This window comes from Pleurodeles waltl, chromosome 1_2 (assembly GCF_031143425.1).
Source record: "Pleurodeles waltl isolate 20211129_DDA chromosome 1_2, aPleWal1.hap1.20221129, whole genome shotgun sequence".
Classification (NCBI taxonomy): Eukaryota; Metazoa; Chordata; class Amphibia; order Caudata; family Salamandridae; genus Pleurodeles; species Pleurodeles waltl.
In genome coordinates, this window is record NC_090437.1 from 1,193,061,505 (window position 1) to 1,193,087,584 (window position 26,080).

The 26,080-nt window shown below is 43.2% G+C and overlaps 1 protein-coding gene across 2 annotated transcripts in view; it reads right to left on the bottom strand.

Moving 5' to 3' along the window:
* Positions 1-26,080, bottom strand: part of HTT (huntingtin) — a 1,416,422-nt gene that overhangs the window by 257,473 nt on the left and 1,132,869 nt on the right. For both annotated transcript variants that reach the window (XM_069203496.1, XM_069203501.1), the window contains 2 exons: positions 20,620-20,720; positions 2,822-2,976 (listed from right to left, as the gene is read on the bottom strand). In XM_069203496.1, coding sequence (XP_069059597.1) covers positions 2,822-2,976; positions 20,620-20,720 — 256 coding nt within the window. The remainder of the gene's footprint in view (positions 1-2,821; positions 2,977-20,619; positions 20,721-26,080) is intronic.

Below are 26,080 nucleotides of genomic sequence, written 5' to 3' on the forward strand. Positions count from 1 at the left end.
AGTTGTGCCCTAAGGGACCCCCACCCCTTGTGACTGACACTCCAAGGGGACCCCTAAGATTCACCTTTAAACTTACCTGTGCAGTGTTTTTCCATGCTGTGGCCATGCACCAGCTCCAGAGACCTCTTCCCGCTGCTCCCGCCGGAACCAGGAGCCACCTGAACCTCTCCAGCTGACACAGAGTGCCCACTGATGGCCTCGACCAATCTGCGCAAGAAGAACTTGGTAACCCTACTGTATGATTTTAAATGCATTTTTAAAGGTTACACTCCATTGATTCCTATGGTGCGTAATTTCGCACAAAAAGGCTATTTTTATAAAACTTCAAAAATTAATATCTCGAAAAGTACTTAACCAATTCTGATGATCTTGGTCTTAAGATTTTCATAAAAATCTGAGGTATGTTTAAAAATTGGTCTCAAGTTAATCCTTTGAGTGTGTGAGTTGCAAAATTGATGCTGTACTTCACATGCTTTGCACTTCTTCAAGAGTGTCCTAACTGCTCGACCAAGCTACCATAAACATTAGAGCATTACATGGTGTAGTTTTTACCCCTGTAAACTAACATGTGGTTGCCTGGACCCACTGCACTGTGTGCCAGCCTACAAATGTCCTTGCACCTTCTCTGGAGTTAGAGACTGGTGCAAAGACTCTCAATTGAAGTTCTTGTGTTTCTTTTTTGACTTACCCAAAGGCTTTGACAAAGATCTGCCTGGGGAATGATTTTGGAAATGGGAACAGGACCATTCCTTTCAATCAAGGTGTGGAATATTTTGCTGATGTATAATTTCACATCACGGTCCCAGATGGCCTTCATTTCTTCTGAGTGCAGTCACTACAGGCCATGGAGTCATGCTCCAACTCCAAGCACAAAAGGCATACCCTTAAGGGGATTCATCACAAACATCTGCTTGCAACAGTCCCTACAATGTTTAAACCCTGTAGTATATGGGGTTGAGATTTCCCTTGCACACTGGTATTTTGTGTAAATTTGAAAATAACAATCTTGTGAAGAGACGAGAAGTAGATCCAGATTCGCATTCTAGTGGCGTGGAAAAAAAAAGAACCAACATCAGCACGTTTGTGTGGTGCTTATATGCGACTCCATACGTCACTTCCGGGGTGGAACTGTGTCAGTACGGAGCTGTATAATGCCATCTACTGGCAATCAGGGGTGCTATTTGAACATTTCTAAATCCAGTTTGATACCTGGGGAATATTCAAAAGCTGAAGAATCTGTGGGTTGACCTATCCATCAGAAAAAATGTTTACATGTTGAAACATCTAAAATTATTACATAAAATATTTATTTTTCCTTGACAGACTGAGGAATGTATATGATATATACACAACCTGATATGAAAAACATACTGATGAGATAAATGTATGCTGTGAAAGTAATGCTTTCTTTATCATGACCTTTGAATGATGCGAACTACGAAGACAATGTGCTCCAAGAATATCTGTATTTGATAATTTCTGTACCACCCAAATGAAAGGTGGTTGACAGAAAGGCAATGCAACTTTACTGATAGACGAAACCCAGACTGAAACTAAGCCCCTTACCCTGACCACGCGATGTTAGTGGATATAGTTGAAGTGGTTGATAGTTCCTTTTTCAAACATTAGTGAGACAGTGGGACCTTACTAACCAGATGTTCAATGGTTCATGGGAATAAGGGAAGGATATTTACGAATTCAGTGCAGAATCCCATGATGAAGACCTAGAATTATAGGTAACCTTTCCTTCTGCGTTCAAAGGTTCCTAATTAATATTCATGAACAGTAAATGTAATAGCAGGCTCATGACCAATCTTGTGGAAGGAAAATATGATAGACATCTGAAGAATAAAGACCTTCTACCAAAACGATTTGTAGCGATGCTTAGCTCACTAGAAGCAAAGTCAATGTACCAAAGTCCTGTAAACTGATTACCCGGTAGCTGCCTGCAGACCTCTGCAAAGGGAGGGCGACCTCTAGTGTTTCCTCAAAGGGATTTAATTATTTATTTATTTTGCAATGTGTCAGGATGCAGTATATAAAATACTTTGGTTTCAATAGTTATATGTAACTATAAAGTTATGCAAGGACATAGAATTATTTAGTCTTCCTCACTTTTTTGTCTTGTGTAGGTAACGTTTTAAAGCAGTCTTCACAATGAAGGTGAACAACTATCTTCTAAGAGAGAAGGTGGTTGTGGGAAAAATCTGGGTAGGAACAGCATTTGGTTTACTCAGAAATCCACGTGAAAGGCAGAGGTAAAATTGATTGGCATGATCCCATGATGAATTTATGAAGTATGGCAACAAACTTATTTTTCGTCATGCAGACAAACCAGCCCATTAGTAATCTCACCTCTGTAAAACCTATAAAAAATGAATGGAATCTTGAAGGTTAACAAACAGGTAAAGAAGTGAAAAACGGAATGTGGATGTGTTTGAAATCTCGAGGAACTTAAAAAAATATCTAGGTCTTTGTCTGACAGTGTGGAAAAGTGATGAAAAACAGGCATCACTTCCACTGAGCTAGGTATTTTGTGCACTATTTTAGTATGTATCCATACTACTACATCTCATCACATGTTTTGAAAGGCTAGGAACTGGCAACAAAAGAGGATGAGAATACCTTTCTACAAAATATATTTACTAACATCTGGCTACAAAGATATATGAGACAGTAGAACAAACACAGTAGATAGGAATCACATGTATGTGGCTGATATTACACCAAAAACTTTGTACCATAAAATGTGAAAGTTACAGTCAACCAGGTAGTCATAAAATAAAACCTCATAATGTTGCACTTATTAACATTAACATACCTTGTATCCAATGCTTTTAATGTTTTATTGCGGGGTTGTTGCTCTAAGCAACTAATTGCTGGATTTCCTGCAAAAGGGATAGTCATTGCACTCAACACCAATGATGTTATGGCTTGCACAGCAAGAACATTAATTTGAGTTCTCTCTGTGTCTTCCTGTAAAATGAATGTGAGCATTAATACAGATACCATTATCAAACACATGAAATACAATTCCAATGCCTGTAAATAGGCAAGGAAGATATTCCCCCTCTCCCTCAACAAAACACATTTCTACATAGGTCAGTTATCATGCATGTCCTTGGAAACACACTTTTAATTTACTATGAGGTGTATAAATGTATATCCACTTCAAATGTTGACTAAATCCTACAGAGGCATTTACTAATAAAATTATTGTTGTAAGGGATACATTACCAGACCGCCTGATATGAATAATCTGAAGTTAATTATTTGAGAAGTATTCTTTCTTTAATTATGACCAATGGGAACCACTTGAAGGAGTAAGCTATCTTATAACGATATCGTAATAGAAGAACCTAACAATACAAGAAGCTTACAAGTAATAAATCAACAAGGTGCTGGAGAGGAGATGAGGTCTAAGGTACTTTGGTTCTAGGTGACCTGAGTTCTAATCCCAGGCTCTACGCTTGAACATACTATGTGATGCTGGGAAGATTACCTAATCGTCTTGTGCCCAAGTTCCCAGACCAGCCTAAAATACACACATTTAACATTTCTGAAAAGACGCTGTTAAGGGAGATTATGGGTTCTTCTGTTCAAAAAAAATTAACATATCTTTTAAAAAAACTGAAATACTCCCTAAAACACAGAGTGAATGTACAGCTACTGAATAAAATAGAAGAAATCCTTACAACTGGGCGACAGTTTAAAGCAGGGGTGCATTCTGGCATCCCTGTTTTTTAATTTATATATCCAGTGCTTTAAATGGAGAAAAACAAGTGCAGGTACTCACTCACGCTTCTGAGCTTGTGGACTAGAGGTGGAGATAGGGGCAGCTGTACTGGTGGGGTGAGGAAACAAGAAATTAATGAATCTTCTTTTTCAGTCCTCCCCTTCTGACTGCTGTTATTAAATACATTACTTCTACTCCCGCCTTTATGTTTTTCCCTTTAGCTGTTGCTTTATCTATGTCAGGTTTCTCCAAAGAGTAGCTCGTGAGCTACTGGTATCACTCCAGCTACTTGTAAGCAGCTCTCCAGTGTGCACCCCTGTTTACTAAATTAGAAGCTTTTGCTTGGTTGAATAATTGTATGTATCCCAACATTGAAAAGGTGCTATTTGACTGTTCAACTATGTGATACTGGGGAGATTTATTACTCATATTATTACATTGGTGCGGTGGGCATTCATGCTATGGTTATGTATTTATCATAAAAAGGCATTCCAAATTCTTAAAGCAATTTTCGCACTACTACTGGCAACCCTGCCTGAAGAAGTGAGGTGATTTTCATTTACCATAAGTAGCTCTTATTACAGATAAGGGTGGCTAGCCCTGATCTATGTTTTACCTTTTTCTTTTTGGTCTTTATCCCTTCTTTATATTTCTGCCCACTCCTTTCCTCCACCTCTTTATTTTCCCTCTTCTATCTTACCACTTTCTTCTTTCGTCCTCTCCCTGCCACCCTCCCCTCCTGTTCCCAATTTCGCTTTTTTTTGCCTTCTTTGTTTTCCCTTGTGGTCTGCTTCCCCTCTTACCTACTTAACCTTCATTCATTAATTTCTCCCTGCTTGCCTTTTTCTTACCCTTTCCTACTCATTCACCTCCTGTTTCTCTTTGCTACTCATCGGACTCTTTCCCCAATTTCTCACTTTTCTTCTTCCTGTCAACAGATTTCTCCATCTCTATTTCTCTTTATTCTTCTTATCGATATCCCTAATGCTGCTCTCCTCTCGTCTTTCCTTTACACCTCATGGTGCTCACCTGTTGCCCTATTTGGACTCCCTTTCCTCTCTCATGGGAGGACTGGCCCGCACATGCATCATGGGAGAACGACAGTCAGGGATTTTGGAAAGGCAAGGATGATCAGAATGGGTTAGTCACATCACTACATACAGAAGACTTTACAGGTGGAGGATTATGTTCCCATTCCAGAAGTAATTTCCATGGCCTGGGTCTTTGGAACGTCCCAGTGTCGGACTGGGACAGAAAAAAAGATACTTACCTGCCTTATCTGGTAGAGACTATATCTATCCACAAATTCCTTACCTTAGAATTTCCTCAACCGTCAGACTGATTCCAGAAGCATTTACCTGAGCATGACCCCTGCGTGACGGTAGGTGGCATCATTCAGCTCTGCGTGCATTCTCAGCAATGCCTGCGCTGGAAGTGACATCCAAGTCACCTGTATAGGTGCTAGCTGGGCACATTGATGTCAGTTTCTTTTCACGACTTGCAACACCAGAAGAATGGAGCCATGAAGAATACTGACCACTGGTGTGGAAAACTAGAGCCCTGAAAGGGAACAGCCCCATCCCTAGAAATCTGTTTGCAGAGCGGGGAGGATGGGTGGGTCGGTAAGAAATCAACAGCTAGATACAGTCTCTACCAGATAAGGTGTTACAGAAGGTATGTAACTTGTTCATCTGATAGAGACTTTTAGCAGCAGATTCCTTATCTTAGAATACATACCCAAGCAATACCATTGCACGAGGTGCATCTGCCACCCAATTACAAACAAGGAAGACCTGCAGGACTGAATGGGCAAAGTGCCCATCCCTATGGACCTGACTGTCAAGGAATTAATGCTTTGTGGACGTGTGCCCATGTGGCTGTTTGACAGATATCCAGGATCGGAACTCTGCATACTAACGCAGCGGTCGCAGCTCTGGTACAATGAGCTTGCAAGCCCTCAGGAGGTAGATTTTTGACAGTGCACAGCAAATCTTATTGCAGAGTACAACCCTTCTGGAGGTAGTCCGCTTCTGCACGGCCCGACCTTTCCTCAGTCCAACACACCCCACAAAGGGTTTGTCATGCACCAGGAACTCTTTTGTTCGATCACGGTAGAATGACAATGCTCTTTTTGGTTCCAGATGGTGGAGTTGCTCCTCTTCTTTAGAGGGATGTGGAGGAGAAAGGAGGCTTTTGTGCGAAGTTTATCAGTGTAGACACTGAGGTAAGGAGGTTTGGATGACAAGGCCTGGATCGCACTCACTCTCCTGGCAAATGTAATTGCTACGAGGAAGGATGATTGTAAGGAGCACCAGGGGACAATTATGGAAAGACTCAAAAGGAGCACACGCCAAAACGTTAGTACGAGATTAAGGTCCCACTGAGGCATGGTAGATGGAGAAAGAGAAAAAGATATGTACAAGTATATTGGGAAACCTATTTACAATAAGGGACTTGAAGAGGGATGGTTGGTTAGGCAACCGCAGGAAAGTAGAGAGGTAGCCTAGAGCAGAGCCCTACTGGGCAAGAGAAAGTATGAAAAGGAGAACCGGAGAAAGTGGGGCAGAAAGAGGCTCAATTTGTTTTGCTTCACACCATGTTTCTAGGTTTAGCTACATTCTACCAGAAAGAGCATATTGTGGCTTTTGTGAGCAGTGAAAAATGTTTAGGCACCGGGTGTTTCTTTTGTAAAATAAACTTATTTTAGGAGCAAGAGTTAAACAGGGGACCGTTTGATACAAGAGCTGTTTGGACTCCAACGTCCAATGCAACTTAAAGAGAAAAAAAAGCAAGACTGAATCTAAATTGTTGCTGAAAAGAAGTGATGCAGCATTTATTGTCTCTTTGTTAAGTACACTGTACAAGAAGCCACTCTTTGTAGATGCTGAAATGTACTAATAAAAATATTTGTAAGAACAAAAGGTAAAAACGAGATAGCACTTCAACGGCTAATGGCTACCTTTTTACCATATATTAAAATAAGTAAAATGGAGATTTGCATCAAAGAAAGAAATGTGGTGAACTTCGGCAACCAACCAAACATTTGCAATGCAATAGGTCTAGCATTTTCTTGAGTTGGAGCTATTGGCATTGTAAATTCAGAACTGGACTATTCTTGTCATATAAATTGCTCGACCCAGACTCAGAATTTCATCTTTTCCTCCCATGTTTGGTGGTCATTGGCGGCTACTTACATCAGAAATCACAAGCCACTGAGGAGAGAGGAGAAGATGACTGCACTACCTCGAGTTGCGTAAACGTCTGAACAGAAATTGGAAAACAAGGCTGGAAAAGTATTGTTCTTTTTAAGTTAACATAATGAAAAGTCTTGCAAGCATTTTTGCCTCACATTTCAACGAAGCTCTAATGAAGTTAACAATAGCAGAGCAGCCTGAGAAGATTTATGGCCCCAATAAAGGAGATAAGCAATGCCCTGTGTGCGATGTCTCTGAGGCCTGGCAGGGAGGTGGCCTGGAGAGAGACTCCAGATGAGACTCTGCAAGTTTCACATCATTGCTTCTAGGTTTAGCTACAGTCTACCAGAAAGAGCATTTTGTGGCTTTTGTGAGCAGTGAGCTAAATGTTTAGGCACCAGGTGTTTCTTTTGTAAAATAAACTTATTTTAGGAGCCAGAGGTAAACGAGGACAGCACTGGAATAAAGCCAAAACAAATGTCAGTGACATGGGAGGAGGTGGGATGAACGAAATGCTGCAACAGAACGTACGCAGCTATGAGCCTAAAACACCCACAGTGAAAAGTGAGCAACAATGAATTGACAATAGTAGTCTGTCACAGCAACAGATAAAGAAACCAAAGTGGAATAAAACAGTAGTTAGTCACTGCTTTGAAACAGAAAAAGGAGGGAAGAAAGGCAGAACTGACCACTAGCAAGCAAGCATTTTTAAAGGAAACTGCAACTAACAAATGAAGTTGCTTTAAGCCATAAGATGTAAACTAAAAGTACACACAAGGTCGAACGCTTATGCTCAACCTAAAAAGGAAGACAGTTGGTACCCAAAGAAAAAAATAGGTCTCGGCATGTGCTCATCTTGGTGTCACCTTTGATAAGTGAGGCTATTTCAAGGACCATGTTTCCTCTCTAAAAAGCAAAGGCAAAATCACTGAACGTTACCTTCAGAACTATACATAGCAAACTGCGTGGCCTTATCAGATACAAATAACATCATAAATGACACTGATGACATAATTAGTGACATTACTTATCACCTTATCATTGACAAAATGGATGATACCACTTTGGACACAATATCCCTTCTTTGTGGGGTTATGCATTACTAAATTATTTTATGTTAGTAAATTCTGTTATTTACTGCTTTAAATTGCTGCCTTTGACTGAGATGCAAAGATTACAACAGCTATTCCAGACGCAGATCGTGCAAAGTACCTGGTCATTGGCAAAAGCCCAATGAACAAGTTGTTCACCTCTGAAAGTAGGTAATATACCTTCGCCAAGAGTCCTCATTGTTGAATGTTTCACAGGCATCAAACTGAATAGGGTGATACAGTCGGAGCTCCAGCCATCGATCTGTTGAACTATGACTGAAAAGAAGTAATAGCCATACAGGTTTCCCCTGCATCAGTGAGGCATTGAGGCAAAAATTAAAGCGATAAACAAAAAACTCGTATGGTTTGCATAATATTTCATCAGACTCGATGAGATATTCCTGGGAGAGATGAGATATTTCTGGGAAGATATCTGCGAGGTAAGTATTATATAAAGTAACTTGCCCTTATGCAGGATATTACTATCCATATATTTGTTATATTTCAAAACTTTTAATGCCCATTATCAGGAGGAGGATATACAGAAAAAACAGAATATGTCATACTTACACGAGGAAGTTTGGAAGTAGCATTCTAGCAAAATTAGTTTACTGCCTCGAATCAGAGTCTAAATGAGCCTATAATCTTGAACCAGAGTGTAAACTGAGGAGCATGTAAGGGGCTGCTAGCTCACCACTCTACAGATAACACATTTATCAGCTTTATGCAAGTCTTCTTTTTTATTCTGAATATCTGATCAGTAAGTAATATTTCAGACAGCCAACACATGTTTCGTCAATTGGGTGTACCTCCCTGACATCGTCAAGGCATATGTTTTGTAATGTATTGTTGTCCACAAGTTAAATATAGTTCATTGAAGACTGCCCATGTATGAGTTTGGTTGGTTGCCGTTTTGGAGCATTGGTGAATCACTTCCTTTATTAGAAATAAATAATTTATTTGTGTGTAGGAGGCCACGTGTCTCATGCTTGTGGTGTCAAGCTTCTTGTTTCTACAGCTCCTTCCAGCATTTGCAACATTTCCACAGCTGTGCATCCTCTGGGCTTGACAAGAATTCAGCTGCACCAAAGAAGCAAGAAGGAATTTCCCTTGGAGTGAAGGAGAAACTCCCCTGCATCCGCAGGCACCTAAGGCAACTATGTCTGGCTGCTGGGGTCTGCTTTCCACAGGGACTGTGTGGATCCTCCTAAACAGGTGGTGGTGATGAGTGGTCCCCTTGGTCCTCTCTGCCCTCTGTCCAACTTGGGAGACTTTAAGCCCCTGCCTCCCCTGTGCATTGCAACTCTTGCAGCAACTAAGGCTTGGTGACTCCTGCTCCGAGGAATCTTTAGGCTCCAAGTAGCCCTGGTCTCCAGCACTTCATCCTTGCAGGGACAGTCCCCTCTCTGCTGCTCCAGTGACGTGGGGCTCCTCTCCAGGTGAGCTGACTGGGCCTCGCTGCAACTTACTGCGCCTGCTGCCAGTGGTTTGCCTGTGGGGGCTGCAACTGCTTCTACTGGCTCTCTCTACTGTTGAGGGTCAGCCTGGTCTCCCCTCCAATGGTCGAGACCCCTGGACCTTGCTGGTCCTCTTCTTTGCAAAACCTCTTCTGCTTGGTATTGCATTTGCGAAGGCTTGTTGGTGGTCCACCTGACCACTAACCATTAACGACCCAGCGACCGGCGTGGGACTTCTCTTCAGCTTCTGGATTCTGCAGCTGGCCTTCTTCCACCGTCGACCCAGATCATCTTCCACAGAAGGGTGGGCATTGGCTCCTGCCCCACTTGGACACTCCTGCCTGGACTGGACTCTGTCTCCTTCCTTTGCAGGTCCTCTTCATCCGGAATCCACCACTTGCTTTCACTGGACTGGTCCTCGTCTTAAAAAGTTCCTTCTACAAGTCCCCTCATTAGTCTATGGGAAGACCAGGTAACTTAACTCTGCTCTCCTGGTCACTGGGGATCATCTAGGTACTGAGTTCTCCCAGCTCCTTTCTAACTACTCCTCATCCTTGGATGGGGGACCTAACTTCGCATTCCACTATTTTAGTATATAGTTTGGCACCCATATGGCCTAGCTATTTTCTGCAACTTCTTGACAATGCTTGTTGTTTTTCTATGCTATTTCTATAGTATATACTTACCTTCAGTTGGGGATTTAGCTGCCTATAAGTAATCTAGGGCCAGATGTACGAAGCATTTTTCAAGTCGCAAACGGCAAATCTGGCCGTTTGCGACTTGAAAAATGCTTTTTGGGATGTACAAAGCCCAAACTGCGATTCTGTAACTTGTTACCGAATCCAGTTTGGCTTTTGCGATTCGGTATTAGGAAGGGGCGTGACAAGGGCGTCCCTTCCTAATGCCGAATCCAGATGGTATGTATGATTGTTTTGTGACCGTGAATGCGGTCGCAAAACAATCGCAGTTAGCACCAGTTTCAAAATGGTGCTAACCCATCCCCCTTCTCCTTTGTGAATGGCAGCGGAAAAAAAAATTCAGAGCACCAGGGACCACTGCCTGCTCTGAAAAAATGAAAAGAAAACTTTTAATTTTTCATTTTGAAATGCATCTCGTTTAACTTTAAGGAAAATGGGCTGCATTTAAAAAAAAAAACTACTTTATTTAAAAGCAGTCACAGACATGGTGTCTGCTGTCTCCAGCAGGCCACCATCCCTGTGAGGGCGGCCATTCCCAATGGGGTCGCAAATTGCGGCCTACCTCATGAATATTCATGAGGTAGGTAATTTGCGACCTCATTGACACTGTGGTACACCAGGTGTTGCGACTCTCAAATTGCGCGTTGCTAGGACTCGCAATTTGCGAGTCGCAAAACCTGAATTTCGTACATGTGGCCCCTAGTTCTGTGTTACTGTAATAACATACCTTTATGTTTGCAACACTGTGTGGTTCCTTTCTTGTGAGAAAACTTACTATATGACCAATGTGGTAATGTAAGAGCTTTGCATGTCTCCTAGATAAGTCTTGGCTGCTCACCACAGCTACTACTAGAGAGCCCTGGCTTCCTAGACACCGTCTCACCAACTAATAAGGGGTTTCCTGGACCTGGTATAAGGTGCAAACACCATAGATGTCCACCACACACCACGCCAGCCTTTCTACATCCCCTGAAAACCTACCCAGCTACTGGTGTGTTCACTGACTAATCCAAACCAGTGCAGCCACCCTAGACTGATTTATGGCCCTCTGAGGTGAAAGCTAAAGCTGTCAGAGGCCCAGAACAAAGGCCTGCTCTGGGTGTAGGTGATAACACCTCGTCCGGAGCAGGATGGAAATTCCAAGGTGGGGAGCTTCAAAAGCCTTGCCGCCTTTGAAATGCAACCCAGGTCTCTCCAAATGGCAGAGATGACCAACACCTCTGTCTTAACGCCCACTTTTGGCAGCAGTACAGGTAGGAAATTAGGCAGAATAGCAGGTGTGCAAACTTCATGCCAGTCCCACCCCTAAGGGGGTATATGAGCTTAAGGGGACATTACTTTTTTAATTCCTCCATCTTGTTTGGAAGGAATTAAGCCACTAGGGTTAGGGTTATGCCCACTTCCCAGCAGAAGTGGTCATGGAAAGGGTGTAGTCACCCTAAAGGTGGTGAGCCCATTGGCTACCGCCTGACACTCTCTGAAACACCCCTAAATTGAGTATTTAGGTGGCACTCCTGAACCCTACAAAGAAGGACAAACAAGAGTCGTCCCCGCAGAGGAAGAAGTAACAGCAGACCCATTACCAACCCTTCTGCCTACCTGCTGACCTCAACAGACGCTGCACAAAAAGACTCATCCTGCAGATACAGCTTCAAGAAACCCAGGAAGCCAGCCTTCCTTCAAAAAAGACTCAGAATCCTGTGAGTGGCGGAACCTGCTCAGCAACAAAGTATCCAACAAGGACTCTGCAGCCTGGACACTAAAAACCTAACAAGACCTCTGCACCTGACTACCTCGACCTGGTGAGAAGCCCAGAAATGTTGCCAGCAGGGCTCACCAGTTGTCCTGAGCCACAGCCCACCCGAGTTTCTCCTCTCCTGGACTCATCCAAGTCGCCTGCAACCCCTGCATGCAGGCCCCATCTCCCACAGCCAGGTGGTGAGAGAAAACCACAGAGCCACAGCAACCACTGCACCCGATGCCAACTGAGGGCCACTGGTGCCAGTGACGTCCCAGGCTCTCCTGAATTCGAGTACCCCTTGGATGACCACCTGCTGGACTCCCCCACAACGCCTGCAGCCTCAACACGCAGGGCCCCCTGACCGCGAGTACTCCTGGACACCCCCTGCATCCATCGTCCTTGGGCTCTGGAGACAAGGACCAACAGTGCACCTACCCTTCTGTACATTTAAAGTCTTCGACCTACCTGCATGTCGTCCCTGACTGGCTTCCTAACCAGAGCCTACAGCCTGTTTTTCATGAGAGGCAAACTCCCAGGTAAACCATTGGTCACCCAACACCTTACTGCATCAGGCCGCCCCAGTGCAGCCCAATGTGACCTGTTGGTGTAGTTATAATCAGTGCCCAGTACTTATATTAACGCCCTGAGACTGGCTTTGTAAGTCATTGTTAACCTTGTGTTTGCTGAACATTGTTTTTCCTCTATAGAATAACATTGAGCGAACTCTGAAAATTGCACTGTCTGTTTTTGAAACTGCAAAGTATTTATACTTCAAAGTCTACTTACCTGATTATGAAGTTCTTGGGTTTGCAACATATATGTCAATATAATTGTTATTTTTCTTGGTCTCAGATTTATTCACTGAGTCTGTGTCTCATTTATAGCCTCTGAGTAAAACAAATGCTTCGCACTACCCCCTGATAAGCCTAACTGCTCACCCACACTACCACAAATAGAGTATTAGACCTATCTACTTTTGCCTCTCCAATACCAATTGGGGATCCACTGGACTCTCTGCACAGTGTATTTCAGTACACAATATAGAGAGCCAGCTTCCTACATTGGTGGAATAGTGGTGGGATCTGCAACTTTGCATTTGCACTTGGTCAATAATTGACTACATAAGTAAATCCAAAAAATGCCTTTAGATAAATTGCATTTTTGAACTGGGTATTTTTCCAAGTTCTTAAAAGTACTGTTAGGGCTCTGGTTTGGTCACTGTAGCTTAACAGTAAAAACTTTAAAAACTTACTTAGTTAGGAATGCAAAAACCTGTTAGGATTTTTTGTCTACCTCAAAAAGTTCCCAACTTTAGTAAAATAATAAGTACATTAGAGGACAGGGTGGTGGAGCTCAACGTCACCTCTAACCTTGTGCTTTCCCACAAGCAGTTAAAGGCCCTCTGTAAAGTGTACAAAATAAAAACAGTCTCAACCATTACCAGTGAAAATCCCCAGGTGCTACTGGGAGAGCATGAGAAGGCTCATCCTTCTGATGATCGCACGGATCCTGTAAATCAGGATCAAGACAACTCAAGTGGGAAGCAAGAAAGGTACCCTACACCACTTGAAAGAGAGGAATCTGTACCCCAAATGTCTAGAACACCTCCCTCTAGTGAAAGTGGCTTAGGTTCCTTAAGGTCCAGAGAAACACTCTCGGAAGAGAAGCTTCTCTTAGAGAGATTAGCTAGGAAACTTGACCTGGAAGACGGAATCCTAGCAATAGAGAAAGAGAGAAGATAAATGGGTTTGGCAACCATGGATGGTGGCAGCAATTTTATAACTAGGGACAGAGTAGAGCATTGTGACCCTAAAATCCCCAAAGGGGCTGTGCGCAAATATGAGGAAGGTGATGATATCACCAAATAGTTCAAAGCTTATGAGATGGCCTATGTAGCCAGAAAACTTGCTAAACATCATGGGGGCTCTCCTCCGTGGGAACTGTTTTCATGCATGGATAGACTCCTGACACTGAATGAGGCAGATGCAAGGTCGTATGACCTCATGAAGGCTACCCTGATGAGGGCTTTGGGCTTACTCCTGAGGAGTACAGGATCACATTCAGGGAGAGTCGAAAAACCCAGAGTCAGTCTTTGGTTGATTTTGTGGACTTCTCTGTGAAGACACTAGGTTGCTAGTTAGAAGCTTAACAATGTGCATGATTATGAAGGACTTTAGCATTTAATAATGAAAGATCATCTGTTGAGTAACTGTGTGCAGAAAACCTAGCTCCACTTTCTCCTCAAGAGTTCAGGAAGGAAGCAGACCACTGGGTCAAAACAAAGGTGACCAAAACTTCCACTGGTGGGGGGGACCACAAGAAATAGGCCAAAAAGCCCCCACAAGGGAAAGAGGGTAACCAGAACAAGGACAAATGTAAAGAGTCTTCAAAAGGCCCCAAAACACAAGGGTGAGTACAAAGGGAATACTGGGATTCCAAAAAGGCTTGGTATCATGATTGCAAGGCTCTTGGACACCGAACTGGAGACCAGACCTGTACCCACAAAAAAGAATGCCTCTAGGGCACCTGCAGTAAATGCAGTGGTAAGTCTCCAGATGGAATTCCAGGTAGGCCCTGACCCATGAGAGAAAAACTATAAAGGGGTTCCCTAAAAAAATGCTAGTAGCTCAATCAGGGAAAATTACAAGTAGGAGAAACTACGACGTGAGCTACAGTAATAATGTAATACCTGAAGGTATAATAAGCTTCAGAAGTAAATCCCTATAGGCGCTGATAAATGTAAGCTGATAAATTAAGGTCATTCAAAAAAATGATTCCAGACTGCTAAACAGAATCGAATAATAACAAGGGAAAACAGGGAACAAAATCTCAATAAGAAAAACTTTAATTGAATAATATAAATATACAAATAATCGTGAGATATAAAAGATGTGAATATATAAAACACTAGTATTCTAATTCAGACACACCACAGTCAAACTAGACAACAAAGGACAATATGGTAAAATCAAACAAAATATGCTTACACATGTAACGACATTAATAAACTAATACATGAAGGGTACAATGAATACAAACATGTAAAAACAATACTCAAAAACTGATAGATATAAATCAATAATAATCGAATACAAAATTAATCTATATTTGAAAAGAAGCGGATCAAAGTGGTGTCACTACAGCAAGGATGTGCTGTGGGAACCAACGGCCTACGTGTGTTTCAGTGTTCCTAATGGTTATAGGTCACCTTCCTCAGGGCCATTCCCGTTGATAAGAAACTACAAAAGTCTAATTTTAGCAGCCAAGTTCTCAAATTGATTAGATATTGGATACTTGATGTGCTGAAGTCACATAGTCATGTCATTTAAATTGTCTGTGCTGGTGATTCGAACAATACTGTTATCACATAGTTGTTCCGATCCTTTATGTGGACATGACAACATCTAGTTGACAGAAAGAGATGGTCTGGCTGAGCTGAAAATGCTTCGAACTGATGTCCTGTATTTTGTAGTCTCCGTTAAAGTTTCGGACTGATGAAACTTTGAATGAGGAGTCCGATTTGCCGATAAACAGGGTGGTATGGCCTCTGACCCATGTCAGTGAGCCTACTGAGGCAACTTTAGTCTCTGAGGGTGTAGCTGCCCTGGCTGTCTGGCCCAGTAAACTGGAGAGATACAGATAACAGCCTCATATAAATGGAATTCAAGTTGAAGCACTGAGAGACACTGGTGTCAGGGTCACCATGGTGATTGAGCAAATGGTGTCCGCAGACCAGTATGTGACTGGTGAGACTTACACAGTCCTCAACACTGATAATCAAGCTAAGGTACATCCCATGGCGATTGTATCCTTAGAATGGGAAGGGGTTACTGGCCAGAGGAAGTGGTGGTATCTCCTGCAATCCCTGTGCAATGTCTGCTAGGTAATGATCTGGAGTCCTCAGCATGGGCTGAGGTAGAAAGAAAGATCCATGCAACCATGCTGGGTATCCCTGAATGGGTCTGTGTACAAATAGGAGCAGGGCCCAGGAGGAAATTGTAGAGTTGGCGTGTGGATCAATGGGCCAACCTGCGAAGAGAAAGGGCAAGGAGACGGGGGCCAGCTTCAGAACAGATCACAGAAGAGGTTCCCAGGGAGAAAACGTGCCTGCTCCAGAGGGAACTGAGCCTCAGGAACTTGGGCCTTATATGGCAGAGCTCCTAGAACCAGGGAGACCCTCTAAGGGAGATGTGTGCCAAGGACAAAAAAACCTGTCCCACTCGTGAAGGCCTGAGACAGTAAACTGCTGATCAAGAAAAGAGAGATATCAGTGGTTCCCACAGGACCTATTGGGAGGAGGCACTCCTTTACACTGAGGCCAGAGACCCCAAACCTGGTGCCACTACAGGAGTGTTAGTGCCTCAGAAGTTTGGAGAGTTTCTCCTCACTTTGGCCAATGATATCCTGCTAGCTTGGCATCAGGCAAAAACATGGAGTAGGTTGGTAAACCACTTCTACTGGTCAAGCACGTCTCAGAAGGTGCAGGAGTTTTGGAACTCCTGTGCCATCTGCCAAGCCAGTGGAAAGATAGAGGTCACCCAAAGGCCCCCTTAATTCGACTTCCAGTGGTTGGGGTTCCCTTTGAAAGGGTAGAGATTGACATAGTCGGTCACCTTGACCCTCCAACAGCATCAGGGAACAGATTCATACTGGTTGTAGTAGATCATGCAACCAGGTACCCTGAAGCAATTCCCCTGAGGACTACTATTGTCCTTGCAGTAGCTAGGTCCCTCATTGGTATATTCACCAGAGTGGGCTTTCCAAAGGAGGTGTGTCAGAAAGCGGCACTAACTTCATGTCTGGCTACCTGAAGCACACGTAGGCTGAATGTGGTGTGACCTATAAGTTCACTGCCCTATATCATCCCAAGTGCAATGGTCCTTTTGAGAGATTTATCAAGACACTCAAAGGCATGATTGATGGACTCCCTGAAAAACTCAAAAGAAGACTGGATGTCTTACTTCCATGCCTGCTCTTTACTTACAGGTAAGTGCCACAGAAGGGAGCATAGTTTTCCTCCTTTGAACTTCTGTTTGGGCATCCTGTAAGGGGAACACTTTGTCTTGTAAAGGAGTGATGGGAGAGACCTCTCAGAGAGCCAAAGTAAGACACAGTGGACTATGTACTTGGCTGTCGCTCTAGAATGGCTGGGTACATGGAAAAGGCATCCACAAACTTTGAGGCCAGGCAAGAGCTCCAGAAACTCTGGTATGACTATAAGGCTGCACTGGTGGAGTTCCAAACAGGGCAGAAAGTGTTGGTCATTGAGCCTGTGGCTCCTATGACCCTCCAGGACAAATGGGAGTGGACCCTACCCCATCTAAGAAAGGAAAGGGGAAGTCAACTACTTGGTGGACCTTGGCTCTTGCAGGAACCCCAAAAGGGTGATCCATGTTAACCGCCTGAAAACCCTTTCATGACAGAGCTGAAATGACCATGCTGATGGTCACTGATGAGGGATAGGAAGCTAAAAGATGGCTTGCTTGAAGGAGTAGTCTTTTCAGACAACCAACTGACCAACAGCAGACTGCCTGCAAGCAAGTCGTGCATCAGTATGCTGAGCTCTTCTCTTTGACCCCTGGTCAGACTACATGGTGTAACCATGATGTGGACACTGGAGACAACGTGCCTGTCAAAAACAAAATATGCAGACAGATTTATCATGTCAAAGAGAGCATCAAATCTGAGGTCAGTAAGATGCTGAAATTGGGAGTCACTGAGCACTCTGAGAGCCTCTGGGCCACCCCTGTTGTTCTAGTCCCCAAACCTCATTTCCAGGGTGGAAAAAAATAAATCAGGTTGTCTGTGGACTATAGTGGTCTCAATGCCCTGACTAAAAAAAGATGGCCACCAAATTCCTAGGGCTGATGAACTTATTGACAAGATAGGGGCAGCCAAATATCTCAGTACTTTTGATTTCACAACAGGATACTGCCAGATAGCTCTGACCCCTGGAGCAAAAGAAAAGTCTGCAGTCTTCACTCCGATGGGCGTTATCAGTTCACTGTTATGCCTTCCGATCTGGACTCTGCACAGTGTACTTTATTTTAGTGCACAATATAGAGACAGCTTCCTACATGGTGGCACTGACATGAATTTAAAACTAGAGCAAAAGCTGCCAGAATCGCTACCATGAAGAACAGATCGCCTAATGTGGTGAAGGACGCTCTAGAAGCCATGTGATATGGCAGGGTTAAACTGGAGAATATAGTGAGCCTCTATTGTACCATGCTTGAAGGCATAGATGGAAAGCTCACCTCAGACTTAGTTGGTAATTTTTTGGGTAGTGGATGAGATTATGAACACTCGTTCCCAGTGGTGCGAAGGAAAAAAAAAAAAACTCTTGTTCTCTCTTAGAACCCTGGACTACATCATGGCAAACTTGACAGACTGCTGCCTGGTAGTCTAGATTCAGACACCACAGACAGTAGGGTAAGTTGATCTATCCAGAACATCTGTGTCTTACAGGACATAACTGATTTCAACCCCAAGGGCTTTGGAGGTAAGAAACCCAAATTCTTGAAAATACAGAGCAAAATGCTGGGGCCTCTTTATAACTAGTACCTAAAAACCAATTTGAGGGCTCACCGAATCAGTATTGAGAGATTCAGCCTAGGGACTGCCCAAGTCAAGAAACTTTCTCAAGAAAGAAGCCCATGATTACAAAATAACATCTGGAAATTGCTGTTTTAACACTGATTTCTACATGTTAATCACAATTACATGGGGTTAATCGGGGGTTATGCCATCCCACCATAACAGCCCAAAGCAGATTTTCAGATAAAGCCCTCTCAGAACTAAGCATCTTTGGTGCAATGCAAAAACATGAACCAACACCACTGAGCATGTGGCACCTTTCTGTTGTTGTGGTACTTCCAGCAGTGACCTTGAAGACATGTTGTGACTAAACCTAAAGTGCACCTCCTAGCATAGGATGGAGGAATATCTGAACAAAGTGTTGAGCCCGGTTTGATGTCTTGACATACGTCTAAGATGAGGAATCTGACCAAAGACCTTTTCAATAGAAGTACCTCTTGAGCATATACGTTTATTATTATCTGAGTGTATTATTTTTCTTATTGTTTTCTGCCCCAAACTAAATTCTGCTTTTTAACACCCTGTTGTGCAAGCATTACTCGTTAGTTAACTGTTTTCCAGTGACTTCCAAACTTTAAGATTTTTCCCATTTTTTTTTTTAAAATAATGTTTATCACTTTATTGACTCCACCCAATAACACTTTACCAACCATATGATGCACTCTGTTCCTCCATGTATCTGCTGGTTGCTTCCCTTAAATTCCTGCTCTCGCTTTCAAGTAAAACGCTGCAAAGCCCTGACGTTTCCTAATTGTTCCTTTTCCCCTCCATGGATCTTCAAATATTGTCTTAAAACGATTGCAGCTCACAAACGTATGAGGTCTTTCTCGTGAAGTCTGATTTTAAACAAATTTCAAATTTTTTTACTTTATAGATTTTGCACTTAATGTTAGATCAGTGGTTCCCAACCTTTTGACTCCTGAGGACCCCCAGTGAATTATTATTGGAAGCCGGGGACCCCCAAACAATTAAAAAAATACACAAAGAGTACACACCAAACAAATACTCAGATTACTACAGATATAATTATTTTACATTGAAAAAAATTACAAAAAATGTAATGGGAACGTTGGCGCTGCATCTCGACGACTAACTTGTCAATGTTTAGTTTTATTTAGGAAAGCTGAATCCTCAGGTCAGATTTAACATTTCAGTTTTTATTTTTTAGGTACATAAGATCTGAGAAAGCTTCTTGACATAAATACGTGGTGGGGAAAGGAAGTAAATCTTAAGGGTCTCTCATCTCTCCATAGCATCTCTATCACATGTAATAAATTTTTTATAGCACCTCTCATACCAGTGTAGGGTGTCAGAGCACTTTACAGGAGACGACAAGGTGTGGGATTCAAGTCATCCATACTGATAAGCATTTTCTAAGAGTGCTTGGTCTGGAGAAGCACAAACTCAGGATTCAGAACACAACACAGTGGTTATTGTTGACTTTAATAATAATGTAAGCAAACCATGCAAGCAAACCTTTTTTTGCAGCAAGGAAAATGAAAGTCTAGAGGAAAAAACAACTTTCTAATCTGTGCCTTGCAGTTTGCATGTAGCTCCTTAATGGCAGTTCATAGCTCACTGTGATAGATTATGATTATAACTTATGTACTGCACAGTAAAAAAAGAATCCCTATAACAAAAGCAGTAACCCACTGTGCTATACACATAAAATACTGTTATTTGCCTGATATATGCTCTTTGAAACAGGCACATTAACCATCTGCACTACCTTTGATTAAAAACTGCCACTAGACAAAACTCTCATCTCTCTCCAGCAGGTACATTAATCACTAGAGTAATCTTGATGCTTGTATTTTTGTTGGAAAGCTGCGGGATGTACCAGGAAGTTTGCAGTGCTTTCAAAACTACTGCAAAAATGAAGCAATGAGTATAAAAAAACATGCACATGTTTGTCAGAGGCACCAGTTGGAGAAGTGTCTTCCTCCTGGCCCAGGCCTGCGGACCCCCTGGGAATGTGTCACGGACCCCTGGGGGTCTGCGGACCACAGGTTGGGAACCACTGTCTTAGATAAATGTGCTACACAGACTCAATGAAAATAAAAATATATAGATATGCCACACACTGCTCTTCTTGAATTGTTTACCTCAGGCTGATTTTCTTCTTGGTCCATTACAATTGGCTGAGTTACAAGCACACCAAGCAGAGTAGCCCAGGTCTCTTCAAATTGAGTTCGGCTTATCCAACCTATTAGCAAAAATAAAACAAAAAAACACATAAACAAAATGGGAAACATAATCTTGCCACTATCAGCAGGATTTGCTTGAGTCAATTCAAATACCCATCTTGGGGCAAGTTCAAATACGTTTTCAGAGCAGGCACTATGCAGAAGATAACAATATATTTTTCAAAATGCAAAGTGACAGCAATTATGCTTAAAACCAGGTTTCACTAAAAGCAAATTACATATTTCTGATGAAGTCTTTTATAGATACATTGTGAATATTTCAGCTTTTGAAATCGCTACTGGTGCCACATGGTACATTAAGAAAATGGTTTCACTGTTAAACATGAGAGTTGCACAATTAAGCAAGCAGCAATACCGCCAGCATCATGAGCAGTACTAACGTACTAAGTACAACTTCTTCAGCCGAAGTCTCTATCTTTAGTCCTTTAAAAATATTTCTGTCAACAGAATGATAAGAAAGAGTCTCAAACTCCTTTCAAACTCAAAGGAGAGTAAATAAAGACAGCATCTGGTATGGGAAAACATATGATAGGTATTCACGAAACAATATTACCACAAAGAGAAAAATATATTATCACTGTTAATAACTCTTTGCAAATGCTTAACCCCTTGACTGCTGGGCTTCTCCTCTTCCTCCTCTACTCCCTCCAGTGCTGAGCCCTTCTTTGAACTATTTGGGGTAATTTAGGCTTATGGCCCCCTAACATTTTTCCATATAAGGTATCCACTGCAAATTTGCGTCCTTTTTTCCCCAACATCCTGTGTATTCTAAAGGTAATCAGGGTTTGTGGATTCCCCTAGAGGGGACAAAAAATAGGAAAAATACAGCTAAATTTTGAGTTTCTTGGGAAAAAAATAGGACAAAATGTTCTGGATAGAAGTCTCTGCATAAAATGGCCTCAACGAACGATTTGCTGTGCTTAACTCACCATCTTCAAGCATTCAGGAACATGCAGATATACATTTTTAAAAAATGACTACAGTTTTGGTATTTTTGAAAGACAAAGCCCATTTTTTCTATTGTTTGTGCTCTCAATCTACTTCCAGTCTTTGGTGGAAACCATTGTGAATCCTTGGGTTGATCCATAAAAGCTATAGATTTCTGAAAAGTAGACCCAATTCCAAACTCAGCATTGGGTTGCTTGTGTAGTTTCCTCAAGTTTTTCCCAAATAAACTAATTGTGGAAATAAAGAAAAATTGAAAATGAGTAGGAACAACTGCCATTTGTGGCAATATTTTCATCTGTAACTTTATGTCACAATGCCCGATTTACAAGAGCAATACACCATTACGTCCCCTAGACCCTTTTGGTTGGGGGGGATATATGGGGCTTGTAGATTCTCCAAGAACTCAAGGTACCCACAGTCAATATTAGAGCTGCATCATACAAGATTTTTTCTTTGTTTACCGTGTATAGACCAATTCATATGGTGAAATATGTAGACTGAAAAAAGGGTATCAAAGAAACCTAGGTATTTCTAAGATGACTACAAGATATGGAGCTTGGGAACAGTAGTTTTTTGTACATCTCTGAATTTGTGGGTACCTGTACTAGCATATGATTAGAGGGGCTTTTTCAAAATGTCTTCTTTCTTACACTGTGGCTTAAATTTGGAAGGCACAAATGCAGCTAAATCCAATTAGTAATAACAAATGTTCTACTATTCTATGCTCCCACATGTCTTCTGATAGAAATAGTACCTCAATTGTGTGGGTAGGCCTAGTGCCCATGACAGGAAACGGTCCAAAATGCAACATAGATACATCACATTTTTCCCCTCAAAACTAAGTGGGTAGCTGTGGATTTTAGGTCCTAGCTCAGCCGGCACCTAAAGATGCCTAGTAAACTGGCACATGTTTGAAAAGTAGAGACATTGGGTAATCCAGTGTGGTGACTTGCATTGGTCTCATCAGTTTTTGTTTTCACCCAGAATCCCTTGCAAACCACAAACTTTGATGAAAAAACATTTTCTTTGTATTTCTGTGATAGAAAGTTCTGGAATTTGCGGGAAGCCACAAACCTCCTCCACCCAGCATCCCCCCCGAGTATCCCGATAAAAATGGTAACTCATTTGTGTGGAAAGGCCTAGTGCCCGTGACAGGAAACGGACCAAAACATCATGTGAATACATCACATTTTTCTACTCAAAACTGAGTTTTTGCAAAGTGGGTAGCCGTGTGTAGGAAGCTGGCTCTGTATATACTATATAAAAATGAAATATAGTGTGCACAGATTCCAGGGGTTCCCCAAGAGGCTTGACAGAGGCAATAATAGATAATATTAATGCTCTATTTGTGGTAGTGTGGTCGAGCAGTTAGGCTTATCAGAGGGTAGTGTTAAGCATTTGTTGTACACACACAAGCAATAAGTGAAAACACACACTCAATGACTTAACTCCAGGCCAATAGGTTTTTATATAGAAAAATGTTATTTTGTTAATTTATTTTTAGAACCACAAGATTCAGATTGCAGGAAAGTACATTAAATGTAAGGTACTTTGCATAGTAATACTTAGAACTTTGAACCAAAACAGTAATGTACACAGTTTTTCATAAAAGGGCAATAAGCTATTTTAAAAGTGGACACTGCAATTTTCAACAGTTCCTGGGGGAGGTAAGTACAGTTTAGTTATTACGGTAAGTAAAGCACTTACAAGTTCAGTCTCAGGGGCATAGGTAGCCCACCATTGGGGGTTCAAGTCAACCCCAAACACCCAGCACCAGCAACACAGGGCAGGTCAGGTGCAGAGGTCAAAGAGGAGCTAAAATAACATGGGCGCCTATGGAGACAGGGGGTGCTCCGGTTCCGGTCTGCTGGCAGGTAAGTACCCGCGTCCTTGGAGGGCAGACCAGGGGGGTTTAGCAGAGCACTGGGTGGGCCCCAAGTAGGCACACAAAACACACCCTCAGTGGCACAGGGGCGGCCGGGTGCAGTGGGCAAACAGGGCATCGGGTATTCAATAGATTTCAAAGGAGGGACCCGGGGGGTCACTCAGACATTGCAGGCAGGACACAGGGGGGCTTCTCGGGCCAGCACCGACTGGGCAAGGGTGAGGGCCGCCTGCTGGTCACTGCTGCACCGGTGGTTGTTTCTCACAGGCCTGGGGGTTGCAGGTGCAGTGCTTCTCCAGGCGTCGGATATCTTCGCCCCGGGCAACTGCGGTCAGGGGGGTGGGGGTCCTCAGGATTCCCTCTGCAGGCGTCGTCATGGGGGTGCAGAGAGGTCAGCCCAGGGTGCACACAGGCCAGGGGCGTCGGGTGCAGAGTGATGGGGACTCACACTTCTGGAGTGAGGTGAGAGTCCCTTTAAAGATGGTTTCTTCTTTCTTGGTTGGACAGGTCCACAGTCCTCGGGAGTTCTTGATCCTTTTTAGTTGCAGGACAGTCCTCCGAGTCAGCAGATGTCGCTGGACCCGCAGGATGGGTCACTGGTGCAGGTTCTCTGAAGCAGGAGACAGGCCGGTAGGTCTGGGGCCAAAGCAGTTGTTGTTTTCCTTCTTTTCTGCAGGGTTTTTCAGCTAAGCAGTCCTTCTTCTTTGTAGGTCATCAGGAATCTGAAATCCTGAGTTCAGGGTCGCCCCTAAATACTGAATTTAGGGGTGTGTTAGGGCCACAGGGCAGTATCCAATGGCTACTGTCCTTGAGGGTGGCTACACCCTCCTTGTGCTCCCTCCCTTTAGGGAGGGGAGCACATCTCTATCCTTATTGGGCTAAATCCTCCAAAATAAGATGGAGGATTTTCCAAGTAGGGGGTCACTTCATCTCTGGTCACCTTAGGGGTGCACCGGGCTGAGGGGGGGGGTGACCCCTCCTTGTTTTTCTCATTATCTTCCCGGACTTGCCGCCAAAAGTGGGGGCTGTGTCCGGGGGGGGGGGGGGCGGGCATCTCCACTAGCGGGAGTGCCCTGGGGCATTGTAACACCAGGCTTGAGCCTTTGAGGCTCACTGCTAGGTGTTACAGTTCCTGCAGGGGGAGGTGTGAAGCACCTCCACCCAGGACAGGTTTTGTTTCTGACCACAGACTGCACAAAGGCAATCACCCCATGTGGTCAGAAACTCGTCTGGAAGTGGCAGGCTGGCACAGACCGGTCAGTCACACACTAACAGTAGACCTGGCATACAGGGGGCATTAGTGTGGGTTTATTGTGCTGAGAAGTTTGATAGCAAACTTCTCAGTATTCAGTGTAGCCATTATGGAACTGTGGAGTTCGTGTTTGACAAACTCCCAGACCATATACTCATTATGGCTACCCTGCACTTGCAATGTCTAAGAATTGACTTAGACACTCTAGGGGCACAGTGGTCATGCATCCATGCCCTCACCTGTGGTATAGTGCACCCTGCCTAAGGCTGTAAGGCCTGCTAGAGGGGTGACTTACCTATGCCCCAGGCAGTGGGTTGTGGGCAAGGCACTCTGAGGGGAGTGCCATGTCAACTTATACTTTTTCCTCCCCACCAACACACACAAGCTGAGAGGCAGTGTGCATGTGCTGACTGAGGGGTCCCCAGGGTGGCATAATACATCCTGCAGCCCTTAGAGACCTTCCCTGGCCACAGGGCCCTTGGAACCAGGAGTACAATTTACAAGGGACTTATCTGTGTGCCAGGGCTGTGCCAATTGCAGAGACAAAGATACAGTTTTAGGGAAAGAACACTGGTGCTGGGGCCTGGTTATTAGGGTTCCAGCACACTTCCAATCAAAGCTGGCATCAACAAAAGGCAAAAAGTTAGTGGGTAACCATGCCAACAGTGGCATTTTCCTACACTCTGGATTTTGGCACCTAGGTAAGTTGGCACCTAGAGAAACCTAGTAAACCTGTACATTTTTGCAAACTAGACACACACGAGGCATATACAGGTTGGTGCCTTGCATGGCTCTCACTAGGCAATTTTATTCAGAAGCCCTGCAAACCTCAAACTCTGCCAAAGATAATACATTTTCCTTACATTTCTTTGATGGTAACTTTTTAAATCTGCAGGAATTCATAAAATTCCTACCACCCAGCGTTACCTTTTTGTGTGGTGCCTTTCACTTTATTAGTAATTGATGTGTTGCACAAATACATTACACATTGCCTGTAAGTTAAGCCTGGCTGCTCTGTGTTAAGCTACCAGAGTTGAGCACAGGTTAATTTAGGGTTGGCTTGTGCCCCACTCTGATGAGAATTGTGTTAGCTGCTGACCAAGGTTCACACCCCAGTTAACTAACAACCCAATTTCTCACACCGGTGATCGGCGGTGAGGATCAGGACTTGAGTTTGTATAGTGTCAGAGTGATTTGGTGTACAATACTGACCCATATCTGAGACCAATTTGATTTAAAATCTTTCTTGATTGGCCTTTTTGCTTTTCTAAATG